We start from the raw sequence: 21,003 nt of genomic DNA, 5'->3' as shown, positions 1-21,003 counted from the left end.
CTTTATGTTTTTCCTCCCATTTTACATTTCAGTTTGCATTTGCCCTCGCTCACATTTCTGTGTCTATCATCAGTTTAATCTTATTTATACACAAACGATGACATTAATCTAGATCTGATGCTACCACTTGTTGTTTTCAGTTCAAAGAGTCACTAAATTTGATTCCTTTGCAATCTAGTGAGCTTTGACTAAAACACATTTTTTTAAAAGTTGCTACTATAAAATACACTGGTTACTAATCTATAAAAAGCATTTTATAAAATCATTAAAGTGATATTATTTTTAACTCTCTTGATATGAGGTTTCTAAATTTAGAATAATGGAACACATCACATAGGATTGTTTTGAAAGTGAATATAATAAAAGTAAGAGGTTGTTTATAGTGTTTAAATCAGAGGTTCTGTCTGGACTCCGATGAATGAGGTTTAAATCTAGGCTAAGGAGCCCCAATCTCTCTCATGACTATGTCTTGCTTTATTTACTAATGACTTTAATAGCATCTGCACACAATGACAAAAACACATGTAATCTATTGTTTATAAATGACGGTCCTATTTTATTTACTTACAAATATGTTTTATAAGTGACACCTGCTATTGACTTCAGCTTTTCTTTCTCTTAGTTGAAACCTTACAGATGTCATCTGCTTCCTTCAACTTTTAAAAATGAGTAAAGAATGTGAATTAAAGTAACAACTTATTAAGAATGTTTATGCAGCAAACAGTAACTAATTGATTAGTTTTACTTGTGTGGGAAAACACAAGACATTTAGCCTTTTTTTTTTCCTAAGCAATTGTGCAAACACTAAATATCTGAAGGAAGTATAGTTTTCAAATATTGCTTTTCCAGAAGTTGCTGTCATCAGATGAGTTTTCCAAAGTGTTTGGAAAACTCAGAAAAGAGAAGAGGAAATCCAAAGAACACAGACAGTCCCCTGCTGAGATTCCCCAGTTCAAAACTGCCAAGAGAAACCTCTCCTCAGAGTTTTCTAACCGTGAGGAACAACCTGGGCCCCATGTGGACCCCTGGGTTCTTCAAACCCTTGGGTTAAAAGACCTCAACACCATTGATGACACTCTACCAGCTAACTACAGTGCCACCGCCTCTCATCCCAGAGCAGTTCCCAGTGTTTCCTCTCAGTTTGTACATGATGCAAATGGCTATGCAAATGTCCCCAGAGATCTCCACTTCAACTATGTAGGTCAGGGAACACATGGCTCACATACCACCTCCATCCACCAGGAAGATTGTCACAGTTTTCCTAGGCTTTCTAATCCTCCAGTGAAGGTGCAGACTCTTCCTTACCACACTGCAGATGTGTCACCCAACAAGACAGAGGTGGCCTTTTCCACATCTTTGAGCCCTCACTGTAATGTGAAAACTCACTCCTTCCACCAGGGACAAGCCTTTGTGCGTCGAGATGAGGAAGGAGGTTGGAAATTTACCTGGGTTCCTAAGCAGACCTAGTGACTCCTTTCTTCTATCACAGAATACTGCCAGGACTTCTGTCTGTAAAGACCTCTTGCATGTGGACTTGACCATTGATAACACAGCAGCTCTCGCCTGCCTCCTGCTACTGCCAGTGTTCCTTTAGGTTACACACATAAACTTGCAGGGTATCGTTGTCAATAAACCACACTGATAGGGATCTGTTCTTCCTTTATTCATTCTTGACGTGTTTACAGGTTCATACCTGCCATTGGCTTTCTCTCATTGTCTGAGGCCTGTAAATATATTTTCTAATTTCCTGTATAGTTTTTCAAGACAAAACTGTCCTTTTTGAGTTATGGACTGTTTAACAGCATATCATTTTCCATCAGATTGTCTAAACATGGCTTCTATTCCTCCTCTGCTTGTCTTTGTGTCTGTGTCTGAAGATGACCCTTAGAATGAGTCCCAATTCTATTTCACATACTTGCTACTGGATATCCACAGATGGGGCTTCTGCCCTTTAGCACTACTGAAGACGCAGGGTCAATATAAGTAACATTCTGTTCATGCTTCCATGAATGTTCAAATAATTAAATGTCCCATGGTAATGTTGTCAAAGTATCTCTTAAACAAAGCTAACCTCACCTATAAGCAATACCAATGACAAACTATAGCAGTCAAAAGAACTACTTTTATCTATTGTAATGTGTCATGTGTTACAGTAATCTCTATTGGTACCTGACATTGTTTCTTTGAGCACTATCATGCAACATTTTTTGAGGGACTTGAATTAAAATAAAGAAAAGGAAAGGTTTTCTGGACTACACCAAGCTGACATCCATTTCACTGGAACTGAAGTCTTGCTTAGTTTTGACATTGTCTTATCCTTGTTCATCCTCCATTCTGCATTCCATTAAAACATGTATAGAATACTTAGTATCCATGTCATACAAGGTAAGATAACATATGTCCCAAGACCTACACAAGTGCACAAGTTAACCTTCTCAAAGCTATGTCATTTGTGTGAAGGTTCAGTTTTTCTGACTCTAGAATATAGGCGTTAGGCTAGGAAACCACTAGCATTCTGAGTGGAGTGTGGGTTGCATTTGCTTTAGTCCAAAATGACATCCCATTCTATTCTTCCTTTTAACTTTGATAAGTGATGCAGATATTATGTAGGGTGAAACTTATATACAACCAAAACAAGAAAAATGAATATAAGCTATATACATATTGCTTATATATAATATCTATATATAATCATCACAATTCTCTTCTCACCATGATATTCTTCAGGATAAGCCAGTTTTGTGTGTTAGTGTAGCCTAGTGGAAAGTCATTTGCATCTACCAATTAATTTTCAAGCTGTGCATAGCTTGAATGCAAATCCTGACATCAAGGATTCATCCCTTTCTAGATTAAAGAAATGTTCCCGCATGTTTGTTTCCTTTGCACCCTGAACTTGTGAGAATTAAGCATGTATCATGGACACACATCCATATTGTCTGCATACAGTCCATTGCTATATCTCTCTTCCCCATGCCTTCTCAACCTGTCACTTCACAGAAAACATGTCTGAAATGTGTACCGTCTGTAGGATTTTGTAAGAAGGACATTCTTTTGATTGTTGTTCTTTGTTCTCTGTTTCAGTTTGATCACAAAAATCAAAGAATCTGTGTTGTAATTTCTATTGCCAATCAGTTTTATTTACTATCATTGAAGGCACTGATACTCGCTGGGGTGTTTTCATAACTTATGGAACAATAGAACTATTAAAAACTTTCTTTTCAGAGGAATGCCTTTTACATTTTAGTATCCACGTCCCTGGTGGGTGACATCAATCTCATTTTGGAATAAGAAAGTGAACATTCAGCCGGGCGTGGTGGCGCACGCCTTTAATCCCAGCACTCGGGAGGCAGAGGCAGGCGGATTTCTGAGTTCGAGGCCAGCCTGGTCTACAAAGTGAGTTCCAGGACAGCCAGAGCTATACAGAGAAACCCTGTCTCGAAAAACCAAAAAAAAAAAAAAAAAAGAAAGTGAACATTCGAATTTATTGTCTGTTACTCTGCTAGGAATTGAGGAAACCGTGCAATTATTTTGAAAGTCAAATAAACAGAAAACCAAATTAACTAAAAGATATCTATGTTGCATTGTTTAAGCACTGTATTGTGTGATGTATGCCAAGAAGAAATACTCAAGTTGAGTCCTGTGCATTGGGCACAAAGAACAGCTACATCATAACACAACCTTTGAGATCATTTCAAATGAACTTGGTCTCATCCCGGTGTATAGAAGTTAGATCCCATTGATAACTTGTTTAGACTTATAATATGAAAGGTGGTAACAAAGGAATTACCACATATTTTTGCAATTATATCTTCAAATTTCTGATAACACATATATATCTATATATATCATTTTGTTGCTGTGTAAGAAATTTGAAATTTTATTATGTGAGTACATGTTCTGACTTTAAAGGTTGATCTTATCTCTCCAGCAATCCACTAAATATCTTACAAGAAAAAAATGACAAAAACTGTCTCTTTCTGAATGTGATGGGTACTTTCATATGGTCCAAATGATTTCCAACATTAGCTATTTCTCTATCATGGTTGTATCCATAGCCTTCTTTATTTGCACTAATTTTGTAACATGTTTATATCTGGATTACTATCATTGGCACTTAGGGTTATTGATTATTTCCTTTTTCCAGGTATATAACTGAGACTTTTAAATAATCTGTGGCCTAAAAAGGTTCAAATGCCTAATGAATACAAGTGTCTTAAACATAACATCATATGAGAATTTGAATCTAATGATGACTTTTAATCATATTATATTAACTATCCAAACATTTTATACAATGTATTTTGATGATCAATACCTCTAACTCCTCCCTTTTCCATCTTCTCTACCGTTAACTCCATATGCACCCAAGATCTTTGTTTTGGGATATTTATGAATAAATCTGATAGGCTTAGTTCTTAAAACATATGCCATAGGTATGTTTTTCAGTATGTTTTAAAATCTTCATTTTGACAGAGGAACATAAGCATTTAGTTTTAATTCTTACAAAGACTATCTACAAATATCAAGCACAATTTACTACTTGGAGTGTAAATTCTATGATTTATTTTTGATTGGAACGATTTCTAATTATATAAGTCAACTTTGTAATCAATCTATGACTAATAAATGAGAAAACTTATTTTATTGCCCTTTGACTCTTTACTTTAGAAAGGGTTTGTACTGAATGGCACAATGTACTAAGAAAGAGATTTTGTACCTATTTCTGCTATAAATATTACATCATAAAATACATTTTCTTTTCCAAATCAGTTTTGTAAAAGCACAATTATTTAAAATGGAGAAACTGTTTAATAGCTATGACCTGTGATGCACTCTAATGAGGATATTAGAATACTACATATTTTAAAATTAAAGTAGCTGCAAATGAGAAGCACAACTTGAATGTGTTTCATCAGAGCAAGGAAACTACTGGCTCTCAAGATGGGAAAGTCTGTTCCACTGTGAACTAATCCGTGTTCAAGGAATCTTGTTTGGAATCTTAAGAGAAGCTGTGATTGGAAACAGATCCTTAAATGGTGATAAAGAGGTGCTTACACAAACAACCCTCAAAGAACACAGGCTCTGACAAGTTCTGGGACCTTAAAAAGCAAGCTTCATCTCATAAAACACTTTCTGATCTTCTTCTCACCTATAATTGCCCTAAAGGATGGAAGGAAGGTAGGCTCGGCCAAGGTGAATAATCAGCACACCGGACTAACTGCACCTGGAAACTGTGCAGTTCTCCAAGTCTCTGATCTATTTTAGACCATCATTCACAAGGAGAATATTAATATCTAGAGGGAATGGATAGAGATTTATTTATTTTTCTTTTGTCTTGGAGAAAATTATGACCGAATTTCTCTCTGAATGGAACTTGAATTAGAATATAATGAATGCACTCATGATAGGTGTATAAAGAATAATGACATTTTCAGGTAGATAGGTGGAACTAGAAAAAATACTGAGTGTAGTAGTGTGTTGGCCAGAAATACAAATGCCAAATATACTCTCTTATCAGTAAGATCTTAGCTTAAAATACTTAGATGTGAGTATACAACCAAAAGTAACATCAGAAATCATGAAAGTAAATACTCCGAGTCTGCCGAGTGCTTCTTAGGGATAGGATATAAATGGATATAATGACCTGAAGGGAACACAGGATGAGCAGACTCCCCAATGTAGGCTACTGCTGTTCTTTTTGGTTGAAGGTGAGTCGCTATTGAAGACACCATGCACTTCAGATACAGAACTCCAGGATCCATGCTGGATCTAACCTGAAAGCCTTTCCTGGGGACTATCTTTCATTGCAGTGAAGGTACAGGCAAGCTGCCCAGGGAGGGAAGCAACCAACTTCCAGCTGTAACACCTATGAACCCCAACAAGGACCAGCATGGCACCGTACCCCCAAGTGTAACAGTATAGCTTTATACCTTCGTGGTAGCCGCCAGGTCTCTAGTTGGACTAAGAACTGCTCAACAGAAGGGAAATCATGCCTGTTATTGGAAACTTTCTCAATTTTCAAGGGCTAGTGGTGTCATCGATCAGAAGGAGAACCTTCGGGCACTACTTTACTAACCCATAACGCAAAATAACTCCTAGCTAAACTCTAAATACTTACCTTCATAGCCACAGATCAATGCACCTCTTACCCCTCATCGAAGCTTCTTTTTGCAGCAAAGATTGTTACAGAAGGCCACTGTAGGGTGAACATTATGTTGAATATTAGATTACACTGGACAAGATACAAAGAAAACCTGACCATGGGTTGCTCTGAAGCAATGGATACAACTACAGCACAACTTCTCCACCTTAGTCTCAAGGAACATCAAGAAAAAAGGAATGCAGACAAATGGCAGGGAGTTACCATCTTATTATACTTCAGTATACTTCAGTACTATCACTGCCTAAACAGGACTTGAACATTAACGATGATAGACCTGCTTCAGAAAAAGAGGTAAATCTCTTGGAGTCCTGTCCATAAAACAAAGAATTACAGGAAACTGATGGCTACTGAGAAAGAGGGAGACTTAGTCTTTTTCAGGGATGAGCCACACAATTGTTTATCCAATACCAAGTAGTCAGTCCTAAAATTATAGACATAATACCAAACACCAAGCAGGCTGAGCAGGTCATATTTACATATCTGTACACGTATACGTATGTGTAATAACAACAATTAAAGAAAAAGACATATATTGGGAGAGGGAAGGACTTGGGGGGCACACGGAAGAGGTGCAAATGGAAAAGGAAATGGGAAAAACATGCAAATATCTAAACAAGAAATATTAGGAAACTTAGTGCCAGTTTTCTGTTCAAGTACAAAAATTAATTGAAGTCCAATAAGATGTTCTTCATGCTATAATATATAATGCTTATTTTATAGAAGACAAATGAATATATGGCACAATGGCTGTAGCAGAATACACCAGCCTTTGACACAGAGGCTCTGAAAGTAGACAGTTCTCTTAATCCTTTATTTCACTGTCACTGTTGGCATCAGGACGTCTGAAGGCTGTGACATCACATAGGTGGGACTTCCAGACCTGTTGCCAAGACAACAGCCAACATATTCCCAGAATCCACTTGGCTCACCTCCACCTTTACCTGTGTTACATCATATTCATATATATGAGGGAAAATGCCACGCCCTCTCTCTCTCTTCCCCTCTTCTCTGTCTGCCACCACCTTTCTTGCCCCTCTCTCTCCCAAAAAAACTCTTACTTGTGGAACCGCTTTGGCCTAGTGTGCTGTGTTCAGACTTGAGCCACTATTCTAACACATCATTTGATGCTGAAGTCCGGGAACTCAGTGGCACCTTCAATAGCTGCTGCGGAGCGCTGCAGTGGGGTCAGGCACACGCGGTGGGATCACGGCCATGTGGACCATCACAGAATGGGCTGCTACCACTGACCGCTGCAGCCTGCAACCGAGGCGAGTGCTCCAGCTTGCTACTGCCACTCAGCTAATACCGCTGCCAGCTGAACAAGCCAGAACTCTCACTGCCTGAAGGAACTTCTGCCTGGCCCACTGTGCATGCTGACTGGGAGCAGTAGACTTGGCATCCTGGTCCCTCAGCTGGTTGCTGCAGGAATCACAGGCTTCTACCATGTGAGCTGCTGCTGCTGTCACTATAGGACATACGAACTTCTACCACATGAGCTGTGCCGTCATAGTCCATCTTGAGGGACTAGCTTCTGCCAGGCCCATACCTACCCACTTAGCTCCAAGTTTCTATTTACCAGTTAGCTAGAATTCTTGCACAGACACTGGCGTATTAATTGGTAGTGTTGGTCGGCTAGAGGGCCCCTATTTCCCAGCTATGGCTTTTTCTGGGAGCTAAAGGCTTGGCATTTTATAGCTACGCCTTCCAGCTGACATACGAATTAGGACATCAACCCTTGAGTGACCATTCCTTTGAAAGCAACTCTCACTCCCCTCCTAGTCCGGGCTCTTGCAGCTGTTTAAGAAATCCCTGGATCCAGAGTCGGGATTACCTTTTTGCAGTAAGTCCTGGACATACTGTCTAGCCTCTAGGGGCCCTAGTGACAACTTGGGCCTCTAGCCTGGCTGATTTCTTTTTGGTTATTAGATTGTTCTCGGGACACTGGAACAAATAATACAATAACCCCCCAGTGGGTTCTGTGACATCTTTGAACATACCTCCAGGCACCCCACTGGGATGTCTCCTGGAAATTCTCAAAATTTGAAGCTAACACCTGATTTGAAGGCATCAAAATTAATATACCTCTGCAATAAGGTCTGGATTCAGTTCCAGCTACATAATAGTTCCAAATGGCCACTTAATGGTACTCTAGATCCAATTATTTTAAGGGATCTTAACACATACTGCCAGCGAACTGGTAAATGGAAAGAGGTCCCCTATGTCCAAGCATTCCTCTATCTTCGTTCCAATCCCTCCATGTGCTTTTCTTGTTCCCCAACACAACTTCTCTTAGCCATGAAACCTACACAACCTCTGCCAGATGACACTACAATGCTAGATCCAGCTATCAAACCACCTCCTTTCATCTGCAGACCTGTCTCCATGCTGCTAAAACCCCAAACTGCTGCCTCAATTTCTCCTTCTCACCAGGATACTCCAGTGCCTGCTACTTCTACCTCTTCAGACCCCTCCTCTTCTTCTGTGCCAGCCGCAGGTCGCTCCAAACATCATACATTAGCAGCAAATGGTGTGTTAGAGTAGAATAGCAGCTCAAGTCTGAACACAGCAGAATACACCAAAACAGTTCCACTTGTAAGAGGTTTATTGGAAGAGAGTAAGCCAAGGAAGGTGGCAGCAGAAAGAGAAGGGGGTAATAGAGAGGGGGAGGGGCCTTCCCTTTATATATATGAATAATGACATAACACAGGTAGAAGTGGGAAGTGAGCCAAGTGGATTCTGGGAATATGGTGGCTGTTGTCTTAGCAACAGTTCTGTAGGTCCCACCTACGTGATGTCACAGGTTTCAGAGGTCCTGATTCGAATGAACAGTTACCACTAGACTAGTTGGAGACTCAAAATCTCATCATGAACAACAGATATCTCATTCAAATCTCACAAATTTTGTATAAGGATATAATGGTGGCAAAAATATCAGGAAGTGACTAACTCTTGAAAATAGTAATGGGCTTCTTATTCCAAAAGGCAGAGAAGTTAAAAGGAAAATTAATTTATTTCCCAATTACGTCTGCTCATATTAAATCCTAAAGCAGAAATGTACAAATATTTCACATTAAAGTCTGCTGGAAGGTGGGCAAGGGATGGCTAAATGAATAAAGCGTGTGCAGAGCAAGCAAGGGCACTAAAGTGCAAATCTCCAGGATCCATTTAAAACATAGCAGATAGACGAGCTAGATTGGATGGAATTTGTGATCTCTGGGTTCAAGAAGAAATCTTGCCCCAATAAGTGGAGAATAATTGAAGAAGACACCTCATATTATCTGGGTCTGTCCATCTACATGACACTTGTCTGCTCACATATGTGTAAATATCTATGCATATGGTACCACACATGCACAGGCATAGCACACAAAGGCTTTCAGGAAATAGACTTCATATTCGTAGAGTTATTGGCATTATTCTCTTTTGTGTGAGACCATTTCACAAAATCCCAGAGAGCTAGTAAGATTGTGGTTGAAGACACATACAATGCAGAATCTGTACATTCGTATACCCCAGGAGCTTTCGGTACTCTCTCTTTGGAAATGGAGGATTAAATATTCTTTTTCAGGGAAACAATAGGTGTATTTGGCTCTTGCTTTGGTCTTCATTTTTATGCCAGGTTGATAATTTGAAATAGAAAGGCATGGATGTCCTGCTGGGTTGAGGCCTCAGTATCTCAGGACCCTGTGGAGGGAGTGGTCCCTCAGGATCCTCCTTTGCAGGGAATATGACAGCCGGAGCTGCTATTTAATGAGGACTCTGGGAGAAGTCAAAACCTCTCCTTATATTCAGGCAAAAAGCCAAAACACACCCTCCATTCATGTCAACCTCTTGGGATTTGTTACCTTATGAGGTTGTAGAATCCCCCATCTTCCATCCCTGCTGATCAGGGTGTGGTTCCAGGTGGAATCTGGAAGTGGCACCTGTACATGTGCTCCCCTGGGCCCAACTGCCTGGTGAGCTGTTTGAACGTTGACACCACATCCTCCATTGGGAGTTAGAACACCATCTTGCCAAAGACTGCCTTTTCTCCTTTGGTGTGTAAGGATCATGACTAGTGCCACTTTGCCCTCCTACTGTGCTTACTAAACATTTGTATCAATGTTTTAGTCAATAGCTTTTTGAAATGATGGAGACCAAATCAAGTTTGTTGTGAACCATCTCATTAGCAACAATGGGGACAAAATGGTCTAGGGTTCTAAACTAGCCCACTGATAAACTCCAAAAGCATTCTTTCTCAGGTACACAGACAGATTAATATCTGCAGCAATTACATGGATATGTTTATGCCAGCAAATCAAAACACAACGTTCTCAAATATCTCTTTCTTTTGCAGCCATGAGAGTGTTTACTTAAGGATTTTTGCAGTCAAAACTATGTGGCTCCTGGGGGGGAGAGGACCAGGAGAATGAACAGAAATCAGGGGGTGGCTGGGAGCAACGCAGAGACAGATGGACATAGGAATACCTCTCCCTTCTCAGAGGTGAAAGGGGTAGGGGAGGGACCATGTGAGAAGAAGAACTGCTAGAAGAGAGGGCGCTGCAATCAGGATGTAAAGGGAATCAATATATTAGTTACTAGAAAAAGAACTTGGATCCTCTGCTCACAGCATCCTTAGGATTAAACTCTCATTCTCCATGTCAGTGTTTTGACCTGAAAGTGGTGATACATTTTTTTAAAAGAATGATTTATAGATTCATATTCTGGTTTTTATTCTTGATGATTATATAAAGCTTAATGATTTATAGCTTCATATTCTGGTTTTTATTCTTACCCATTACACACAGGTAAAATATCTCTCTTTCAATTGTCAAAGGAAAAGCGTTCATACTTCCTAAAACATGTCACTTTAAATAAGTAGTACATTATCTCTGCTTATTTTATTTATATATATTTACATATATACACATTTATATATTTTTTATATATATACACATTTATATATATTTCCATATACATACTTATTTCAAAATATAATCTTGTTTCCTAAGGACTATGGTACATGTCCCAAAAGTTATTTTAATACAGTAAAATCAGGAAAGTGTTTGCGGAAAGCATGGTATCAGGGACATTCAGGGGATTGCAAAGTTGTCATTACAAGGAGTATAAGCACAGGTCAGAAGGATAACAGAAGACAAAGACAAGGTGTGAGACCTCTCAGGAATGGGAGCCAGCATTGTTGGTTACATGCTAGCTTTTCATAAAGGATGACGATGTCCCTAGAATCCAGCAGAAGTTTCTCCATAAACAGAATTTCTATGTATCTATCGTAGTACCTAATAATGGGCACTGAATCCACATGAGTAAGACGATGGTTTAGATGTGTTGTTTCTATCCGTACCAGCAGGGGTCACGCTTCATGTCAGTTTACACTGTCCTTAAAACAGTAAGTAAGTGGTGAGTCTAACTCTTACAGGTTTTCTTTCAAAATACAAACAATCTCTTAAGATTAAATCAAATATCCCTCAAGGGAAAAAAAAAGAAATAGTTTTCAAACTCCTCATTTTAATGCTTTACTATTAATAATTTAATATTTCCTTGAAAACCTTATATAAGCTGAGCATATAGTATGAATTCTAAGCAGGTGATATCATCTGTCTGAGAAGATACTGTAAGCCAGGAACATGTATATAGTATATTGGAAAGCACACCATATGGGTTTTACCAACAAAGCACTTCTGCAGTCAGTGATGCTATCCTGAAGAAAGCAGCTACAGTAACTCTGAAATAATTGTTAGGTTATGTTTGCTGTGTTCTCATCTATTGAAATAATACTCATGGAGTTTCTAGCAGGTTAAAAATATCTTACCTGCTGATTTAGAGGATGAAGTTAATAAAGTTGAAATCAATAGAACTAATACAATTTTATGTGCATTGGTGTTTTGCCTACATGTTTGTCTGTTTAAGGGTGTCAGATTCTATAATGCTGGAGTTGCAGATGGCTGTCAACTGCCATAAGGATGCTGGAAATTGAACCCAAGTTTCTGAAAGACAGTGCTCTCGATTACTGATCCATTTCTCAAGCCCCAATACTAATATTTTAACTACCTTACTAAAATTTCCTGGAATTTCAAAGTTCTGATTCTGTCAGTTGATAACTCTCATGAATTTTGAGATATAAGAGGCTAGTTTTTAAAAATAATCCATATTAATTTCTCATTATAAGTATAATCCAAGCTCATTTTATACATTAATTATGTTTTATGGACTACGATAGACAAATGAGAATCTCACTAGGCAGTGGCTTTCCTTACTAGGTGTTTTCAAGTGTAAATGGCACGTAGGAATGTTGTAAATGCCTCGCTGTTGCTTTACTCTGTAGGTGGTCAGAAAGTCGATGCTGATCTAGAAATGTAATGCAGTGAGAAATATTTACTGATTTTTTTTTACACTGTCACACAGAGTCTTTTGTTTCTCTTCTACTAAAAGATTCAGGCTGTAATAAAGTTATTCAATGCAAAATATTGATAAGATCTTTAGCTTTATTGAATCATCCTCTGATTACAGTTGTATAAAGGATTCTATAATGTGTCTTTTACTTGTATGTATATGAATTAACAAAATTTATGTTTTGAATTTTATATCCATATAATTCAATTAGAAAGAATGTGTTAAATTGAAAAATAACTAATGTTTATATCGCTATATAAAAGTAGCAATTTACATATAAGCAAATAATAAAAAGTAACTGAATAAACAGTGGGTGTGGAGAACAGTAAAAAAGAGTTAGGGTGATCTCTCCCCTCTCATATGTATTTTTGCTAATGTTGAAACCAAAAGAAGATGCAGAAAACATAAGTGAGCATAGATCAGGATGATGAACAGGTGGTAGAATTCCATCCTCCCAAATCAACAAAGAGCAAGTGCTTTCCTGCGAAGAGATAAGTGGTAGTGTGACTGAGTTAGATGATTGAGCAACAAATTTTCAAGTCATTTTATTTCTTGGTGGGACTGTGGTATTTCAACCTTGGAGCGTCAACAGAGCCACATCCCTATTTTCTTAGGTCATCTTTGTTCAAGTGTCCTCTTAATTCTTAAACTACCTTTGCTTAAAATAATTTATCACACAATTTCAAGACTTTTATATTTTTAATTGAAATATTACTCTATGTGTAGGCAAAAGTCAAAATTGACAATGTGGGAAACTGACTTTCAAGAAATATGGAAGAATGCCTATTATGATGAACCAATATAGGAAACATAATCTTTCACTATAAAAGATGTAAACCAGAAAGAGCTAGTAGTTAGAATATGTGATCTTCAAAAGCTTGGACTGCAGAGATGGGACAGTTGGCAAACGAACTTGTGTGAAATCCTGAGTTCAGATCTCTATAACTTACATAAAAAACGGGTGTGGTAATACATGTCAGTAACCCTAGTATTCCTTCATTAGGATGAAAACAGAGACAGGAGAATTTTTTGCAAGTTTGCAGGGCAGCTACCCTAAGACATAGCCCCATGGCCTCAAAGTGGTATTTGAAGTCCAATACTTGAGATTGACCTGTGAATTTCACAGCCTGTTATTTCCACAGGATGTGTTGAGGCACATATGTATCCTCCTTTATACTGAAGGTACACACACACACACACACACACGACATACACAACACTATCACCACCATCTACACAATTAAATTTTACAAGCCATGTGTGCATGTGTTCATGCAATATTGTAGGGTATGCAAATGAGACACAATATTTTGAAAGAGAGACTCAAGCTCTCTTTTTCTTGAACAGGGGTATAGTTCCCCCTAAAATCTCCAAAGGAAGTTGAGAAAAATATTTGTCCTTCCTGTCCTTGCTCTTCACTGTGATCTTCCCTGGATGCTGGTATTTGTTAAGAGTAACCAAAGTAGAGGCAACACGTGTCTGGCCACTGTTCTAAACATATTCCAAACATAAAAATTAAGCCTTCATGAAAACTCCATGAAATTGAATAAATATTAATATTTCATGTTATATAGTCACTACTGTTGCTCTGACTAATATTTTGAGTATTTTCAAAACAAAGTATTATTATAGTTAACTTATTACTATTACACTATGCACGCTAACCAATTAGTAGTCTGTAAACAATTGCTAGTCATTTATTCTTTCTAAGGAAAATGATCAACATGTAATTGTCTACAAAGATTGTCCCTTGTATTTCAGTAGTGATTTCTTTTGTGCAAAGCATTGATTTGTTAAAAAAACATCAATTATGCAAAATTTATAATATTTTGAATGTATTAATTCATTATAAATGAGTTTTATATTGCTTATGACTAAATGGTATAGCATTTCATTTTGCATTGTACTTTTAGAAGTCATCTGAGAAACAAAAGTAAGCAGGCACACAAAAGAAGAAAGTGACTTGACTCACAGCATACACATCTTATCTGCCCATGGCTATCATTTCATAATACTACTCATCTCTGTTATACTCTGAGCTGTTACAAATAAGGGAAAGTAAGAGGGGGAGTGAGAGGAAGAGAGAATTGTAGCTATCTGGAAGGTATCATTTTAACATCTACAGTTTAAATCCCTCTGAACAGTTTGATTCATCCATGAGTAAACCAGAATCAGCATTATAGTGTGTCGCCTTAGGAGGTAAATTTGAATGATCTTCTTCTTCTTCTTCTTCTTCTTCTTCTTCTTCTTCTTCTTCTTCTTCTTCTTCTTCTTCTTCTTCTTCTTCTTCTTCTTCTTCTTCTTCTTTTCCTTCTCCTTCTCCTCCTCCTCCTCCTCCTCCTCTTTCTTCTTCTTCTCCTTCTTTTATTTTTTTGAGACAGGTTTTCTCTGTGTAGCTCTGGCTGTCCTGTCACTTTGTAGACCAGGCTGGCCTCGAACTCAGAAATCCACCTGCCTCTGCCTCCCAAGTGCTGAGATTTAAGCCGTGCACTACCACCACCCGGCACATTGAATGTATAACCAATTTTTTTTTTTTTTTTTTTTTTTGGTTTTTCGAGACAGGGTTTCTCTGAATAGCCCTGGCTGTCCTGGAACTCACTCTGTAGACCAGGCTGGCCTCGAACTCAGAAATCTGCCTGCCTTTGCCTCCCGAGTGCTGGGATTAAAGGCATGTGCCACCATGCCTGGCTTGTATAACCAATTATTATTGGATACTATTTTCAAATTTCACTCAATATGTACACTATTCAAATGAAGAGATGACAGTCATAATGCTAACCAGCTATCATAAACAATATACTTTGTGACACTTTCATAAAATAATAATGCACAAGAAATGAAGAAATGTTAGTCATTATACTAACCAACTGTCATAAGTAACATACCTGGTGACACTTCTATAAAATAGTAATAAACATACAATAATAAAATCTGTATCACTTTCCTTGAATAAAAAAATTTTAGATTTACATATTGATATTAGTCATTTAAGTCATTTCATTTTATATACAAAAATGGATGTACAAAGTTGATTTTTGAAATTAATTAAATAATTTATTATACCAGAAATTCTGTCTTTTCATAGGTACAATGATTATGTTAAGAAAGAGAATTGGGCTTTATGGATAAACTCTCAATACGAAACATTCAGAAAAGTCATCATCCTTACTGTGAGAAGCATCTGGATTCTATGCTCTTTGAGGATTAGCTCAGCTCCCAAGCCCTCTGATTGATTTTTATTAATATTCTTAAGTATGCTAACAAAAGGTAAACTTTCTAACACCTTTTGTTACTTGCATAATGATTAGATGACTGCAGCGTCTCTTTACCTCTGGACATAGACTTATTGCTATATAGAAACATTACCAACCTACTGAATAAAATATACAAAAGTTAATCCCATTGCTCTAGCCAAGGTGCTGAAATCAAGTTATGCTAGTTCTATGTTGTATTTTTAGTCATATGAAGTAGTTTGGTTGGTAGTGGTAAAAATATTTCAATGTGTGTTGTTCACCTAGAAGTAATAAACATTTAAAAATTAGAATGAATAATGAAAATTATATAACAATTTGTATAAAATTCTGAATGCTTGAAAACCAAGCAAATATAAAGTATACTTGACCTTAGAACAAATGCAGATATATGACAAGAATAGGTCATTTTAGAATATAACATGATTTTGTTGGGTGTTACATCAGCAAGAGAGCAGAGAAATAAATATTGGGCCCCATCTCTTTATGTCTGAAACCTCAACTAAAAATTATCCATAGACTAGAATATACTCTTGAAGACATGTAGGCATATGTCCAAACTACCTACTCAGTGAGCAAAACTAGATGAAATTTGAGTTAGAAAGTTAAGATTTATTTCCTCAAGTCAGCACAAGCAGAGATACACAGGATGCAGTATTTGGTTTCCACAGCAAAATGAGCCAGAAGCAGGCATCAGATTCTCTGGCCCTGTAAGATCTGAGGAAGTCCCCTTTGTAGTGGAATTTTAATCCATCAACATGGCTGCCCTAGCAAGGGTCCACATCTAAATAACTTCTAGGTCTACATAATCAGGCCAAATACAGACATGTCTTGGATTACAGTATGATCTGACTGGAATACAGACATATCTTTAGTGTACACACCTTTAATATCTGATAATGAAAGTAACATTAGTTTATAGAAGGAAGCAGCTGTGGTTGAATGTGAGTCTAACTGAGGTTCAGACAAAGTGATGAATCAGAGGAAGATTTGACAGCATGACTCAGAGATAGGATAAAGAGAGGAGGACAGTTCAGTCAGTTTGGTGAGTAAGTTGAAGTCAGTGCAGTCAGTGCAGTGCAGTGCAGTTGAGTTAGTTCTTGAGTTCATGCAGATGCAGGTAAGTTCAGGTCCTGCAGAGGCAGGAAAAGCCAGAGAAAAAGGAGCCAGAAAATTAGAATAAATTTCCAGAGTTAGTTTGAGGCAAGTCAGTGCAATTCAGTGAGAAGCTGAGAAAAGCCAGATTCAATTAGTCAGCTTGGAGAGGAGCTTGAGCCTGAACAACTGAGTTGAACCAGTCAGCCAGAGTTCAGAAAGAACTAGAAAGAGTGAGCTTATTCAGCAGTAAGCCTCTGAGAGAACAACTACATCAAACAGATAAAAGTTACTTTTATACTATTCAATCCCCACTTCATAGGAGCACTAAGAAAAATGCAGTGGTTTAATTCTTTATTCAGCACAGAATGTGATCAAGGCAAATACTTTTATGATGATTCCATGTTGCTGACAGCTGTGATACCCAAGCATAAATGCAAGCCTAGCTCGCAGCTCATCTGTAAAGGAGATATGGTGGCCTTACAATCTATGGTGGGAAACACAATCTAGACTGAACAATTAGACTCCTTAATCTTCATCCCATGCCAACTCTGAAAATCCTATTTAGGCAAAGGAAGTCTTAACTTTGTAGTTTTCAGAGCATCAAATATGTTCTAAAGTCTATATCTGTGAAAGCAAAGAATAGCCTCAGACATCCAAATGGTTCAAACACTGATGTCGTGAGGAAAACTCCTATCTACATACTATTTTCAGAACTCCATGGATTATTCTTGTTTGATCCAAAAGAGCACACAAAACTCAAATTGCCCAGAAGGGTACCCCATTCCTTTTCTCAGACAGACAAAAATTCTTACACTGCACATTTCTAAGAAGCATGGATATCCATCCAATTTGTCTACATAGTGACTTATTTCACCTGACCTCAAGAGCCAGCTTACATGCCTGTCTAACTGAAGAACCCAAATAGTAGCAAGACACACTCATAGGCAAACCCCACAGACTATACAAACCATGGTGTCATCTAGCTAACAGGTGTTTCTGATAGCAGACCACTGGAGTACTCTCACTGGTCATTTTGAAGAGGTCAATTAAGGATCTTCGGAAAATTCCACCAGATCTCCCTCTCCTGGAAGAGAAAGGTCATGGAGCACATAGGCACCCCTCCCCTCCTGAAGGGAGAGGCTAATTACATTCCTCAGACCACAGGGGGCAGGGGAAACTGAACAATGGCCACCTGCAGGTGTGGGGAGGCCCAGAGCACTTAGACACATTCTGCAGGGTGGACTGAGTTTTGGCCACCTACAGACAGGGGAAGTCCTTGCCTCCTCATTCCCTAAAGACCAATCAGCTTAAAAGTCACACTGTTCTGCCAATCACATTGTGCCTAATGACTGCTTCTCTGAAAACTGTATAAAAACTCACCAAATGGGCTATGCATGATCATTTTCTCTCCTTTGTATGCAGGGCGTTCCCACCATGCTGGAACAACAAAATTCCTCTTGCTTATACATTGATCCCCGACTCTGTATTGTTCACTCAGGGGGTCTCTGGTAAGTTAAGGCTCCATAGAATCCTACAGTTGAAGCTCAGATATTATGTCCATCAGGCACTGGTGAAATGCAACAGAAAACTACAGAACTCAGTTGTTTTGCTCGCCTAGGTCATCACTAGGTGGACCCTCCAAAATCAGAGGCTAGAGTGAATTTTAAGGTTTATTGCTGTCCTAGGAAAGCCATAAATGCAAAAAATCCTGCTCTGCAAAGATAGCAATGCAAGGTTATTAAATGATCTGAGACAATAATACTTTAAAAGAGCCTAATCAAGGTCTAATGATGGAATGAATTTTTCATTTTAGGAGAGAATTTTTAAATGTTGTGAAAAATTAAGACTAGTACTCAGAAAAATTATTAGCATACATTGACATAAAATTTAATGGCATTTGGAAAATAATACATAAAAAGAGAAAATAATTTAAAAATAATCAAAAGAAAGACTTGGCTAACCCACTCACTCTGTGTCACATACTTCTTGACCAAGCATAATGAGATAACACTTTACCCGTTTTAAAATGGCTGTTATACAAATGATAATGAGTCTTGGCATGGATGTGAAGAGCTGTAGATTCTAACATACCGTCATGGAGATGTGAATTTTTATAACCACTGTGGAAACAATATAGGGACTGATCCAATATTAAAAACCGGACAGTCATATGATTTTGCAGTCTCAGACTTGGTTATAATTCCAAAGGTAATAGAGTGAGTCTGGAAATGAGTAATCAGTAGTCCCACATTTCTTTTGCAGAAGAATTCACAATAACCAAAATACCAAATCCATCTCAAGATCCATCAATGTATGGTGGGTTAATGATGTGATTTGATAGATAGATAGGTAGATAGATAGATAGATAGATAGATAGATAGATAGATAGATAGATGATAGATAGATAAATAGATGATAGATACATAGATAGATAGATACATAGATAGATACATAGATACATAGATACATAGATACATAGATACATAGATACATAGATACATAGATACACAGATACATAGATAGATAGATAGATAGATAGATAGATAGATAGATAGATAGATAGATAGAAATATAGACATATATGTACTACTATTTTTATATGAGCATATACATGACCTCATAAAGGTGAAGTTAAAGGCTTAATCCTCAGCCCATGGTGCTCTTAAGAAGTAGATGAAACTTTAAGGTGTGGGGCATAGTTGTAAGACTTCCAATTATATGAAAGATACAACTGAAGGCCATATTACTATTCTTGCTTCTCCCCCTTTCCTCAGTTTACCTGTTATCAAGAGTTCAGCAGCTTCCTTTATAAAACAGTCCTGACATGATGTACTTTCTTACTACAGGATGACATAAGACAGTTACTTCAGTGCAACCTGTCGAACTGAGTCAACCTAACCTTCCTCTTTAGTAAGTTGTTTATCTAAGGTGTTTTGTTACTTTAATGCAGAGTTGACTAATACCACCATCCATGGAGTACAGGAAAGATGCCCATCTCTAGGCTTTCCAGGTTGTTGAGTTGTCTCTTATCAGAACACTGTTCATCATTATGATCAACAAAGTCTGGATCCTGTTTGTTTTCTTCACACTGTACTTTTTGCCTCGCTTAATGCATCCACTTCAAACTGATCACTTCCCCAAATATCCCGTCATCTTTCATATTTTACATTTTGCTTGACATGAGCTATAAGTCTTTCCTTAGTTATCAACAAAGATTTTAATATTTTATCATATCAACTTTCAGGATTTTAAAAAAATATACCATAAATTACTTATCAACATCTTTGACCCAACATTTTTAGGCATTTTACTATGTGTGCTCAAAATATCCTTATGTAAACTTTTAGGGACCAAGATATTTAATGAATGGAAAAGGATTGCATATTATAATTATCTGTTAAGTAAATGAACATTAGTTGGCATTCTAGCTCAAACTAATGTCTTCCATTTGCAAGTGTCTTGGTGATATAGAATGAGGAAACATAAAACATGGCTCCATTTTAAAAGTAGTTTATTACTGCCAAGGCACACAACCCTCGTCAGGCACACACTCAAATACCCAGAAGAAAACATGTTGAGACCCACATATCCTCCCTTATGCTCGATCACGAAACAATGATAGATTTAACTGATGACAAACTGAGGAAAATTTTAATCCCTTAAAATTTAAGTGACCCTTATCATGCATGAATGGAAAGAGTGAACACATTTTGCCAAGTAGGTTGACAGACAGTACTCTGAGAGGTCAGAACAATCAGGCCATGGACTGCCTAATCTACTGGTTCACTGCCTTCCATTTAGCTTCTTGAATGTTATTCATTATATCAAACCTGGGCTATCAAGTTAAAGAGTCCTAACAAACATAAGGTGAGTGGAAGAGGGGAGATTGCTAATTCAGTATTGGAACTTTCTTAGATCTACTTATGTAGGTCAAGTTAAAACATAACTTTCTCATAGGAGAAAATCAGTAAGTAGTATAAAAATGATAAATATTCAAAATGTTAAATATGAAGTAAATAAAATCAAAGGTGGTTAGGTAATACAAAGCAGAATAGAGCAAAACAACAGACCAGACCTTGTGGCCTATTTCTGTAACAGCAT

At 37.6% G+C, this 21,003-nt stretch overlaps 1 protein-coding gene across 2 annotated transcripts in view; it reads left to right on the top strand.

Annotated features, from left to right (window-relative positions):
* The window catches only part of Gmnc (geminin coiled-coil domain containing), a 34,999-nt gene extending 31,703 nt beyond the window's left edge, over positions 1-3,296 (top strand). For both annotated transcript variants that reach the window (XM_085832199.1, XM_021185617.2), the window contains one exon: positions 850-3,296. In XM_085832199.1, the coding sequence (XP_085688325.1) occupies positions 850-1,467 (618 nt within the window). In that variant the 3' untranslated portion in view covers positions 1,468-3,296. The remainder of the gene's footprint in view (positions 1-849) is intronic.
* The last annotated feature ends 17,707 nt before the right edge of the window (positions 3,297-21,003 follow it).

The sequence above is a fragment of the Mus caroli genome, unplaced genomic scaffold, assembly GCF_978045245.1.
Source record: "Mus caroli unplaced genomic scaffold, Mus_caroli_1 scaffold_17, whole genome shotgun sequence".
NCBI classification, from domain to species: Eukaryota; Metazoa; Chordata; class Mammalia; order Rodentia; family Muridae; genus Mus; species Mus caroli.
The sequence above is the reverse complement of the archived record's forward strand: the minus strand, read 5'-3'. Positions and strand labels throughout refer to the sequence as shown.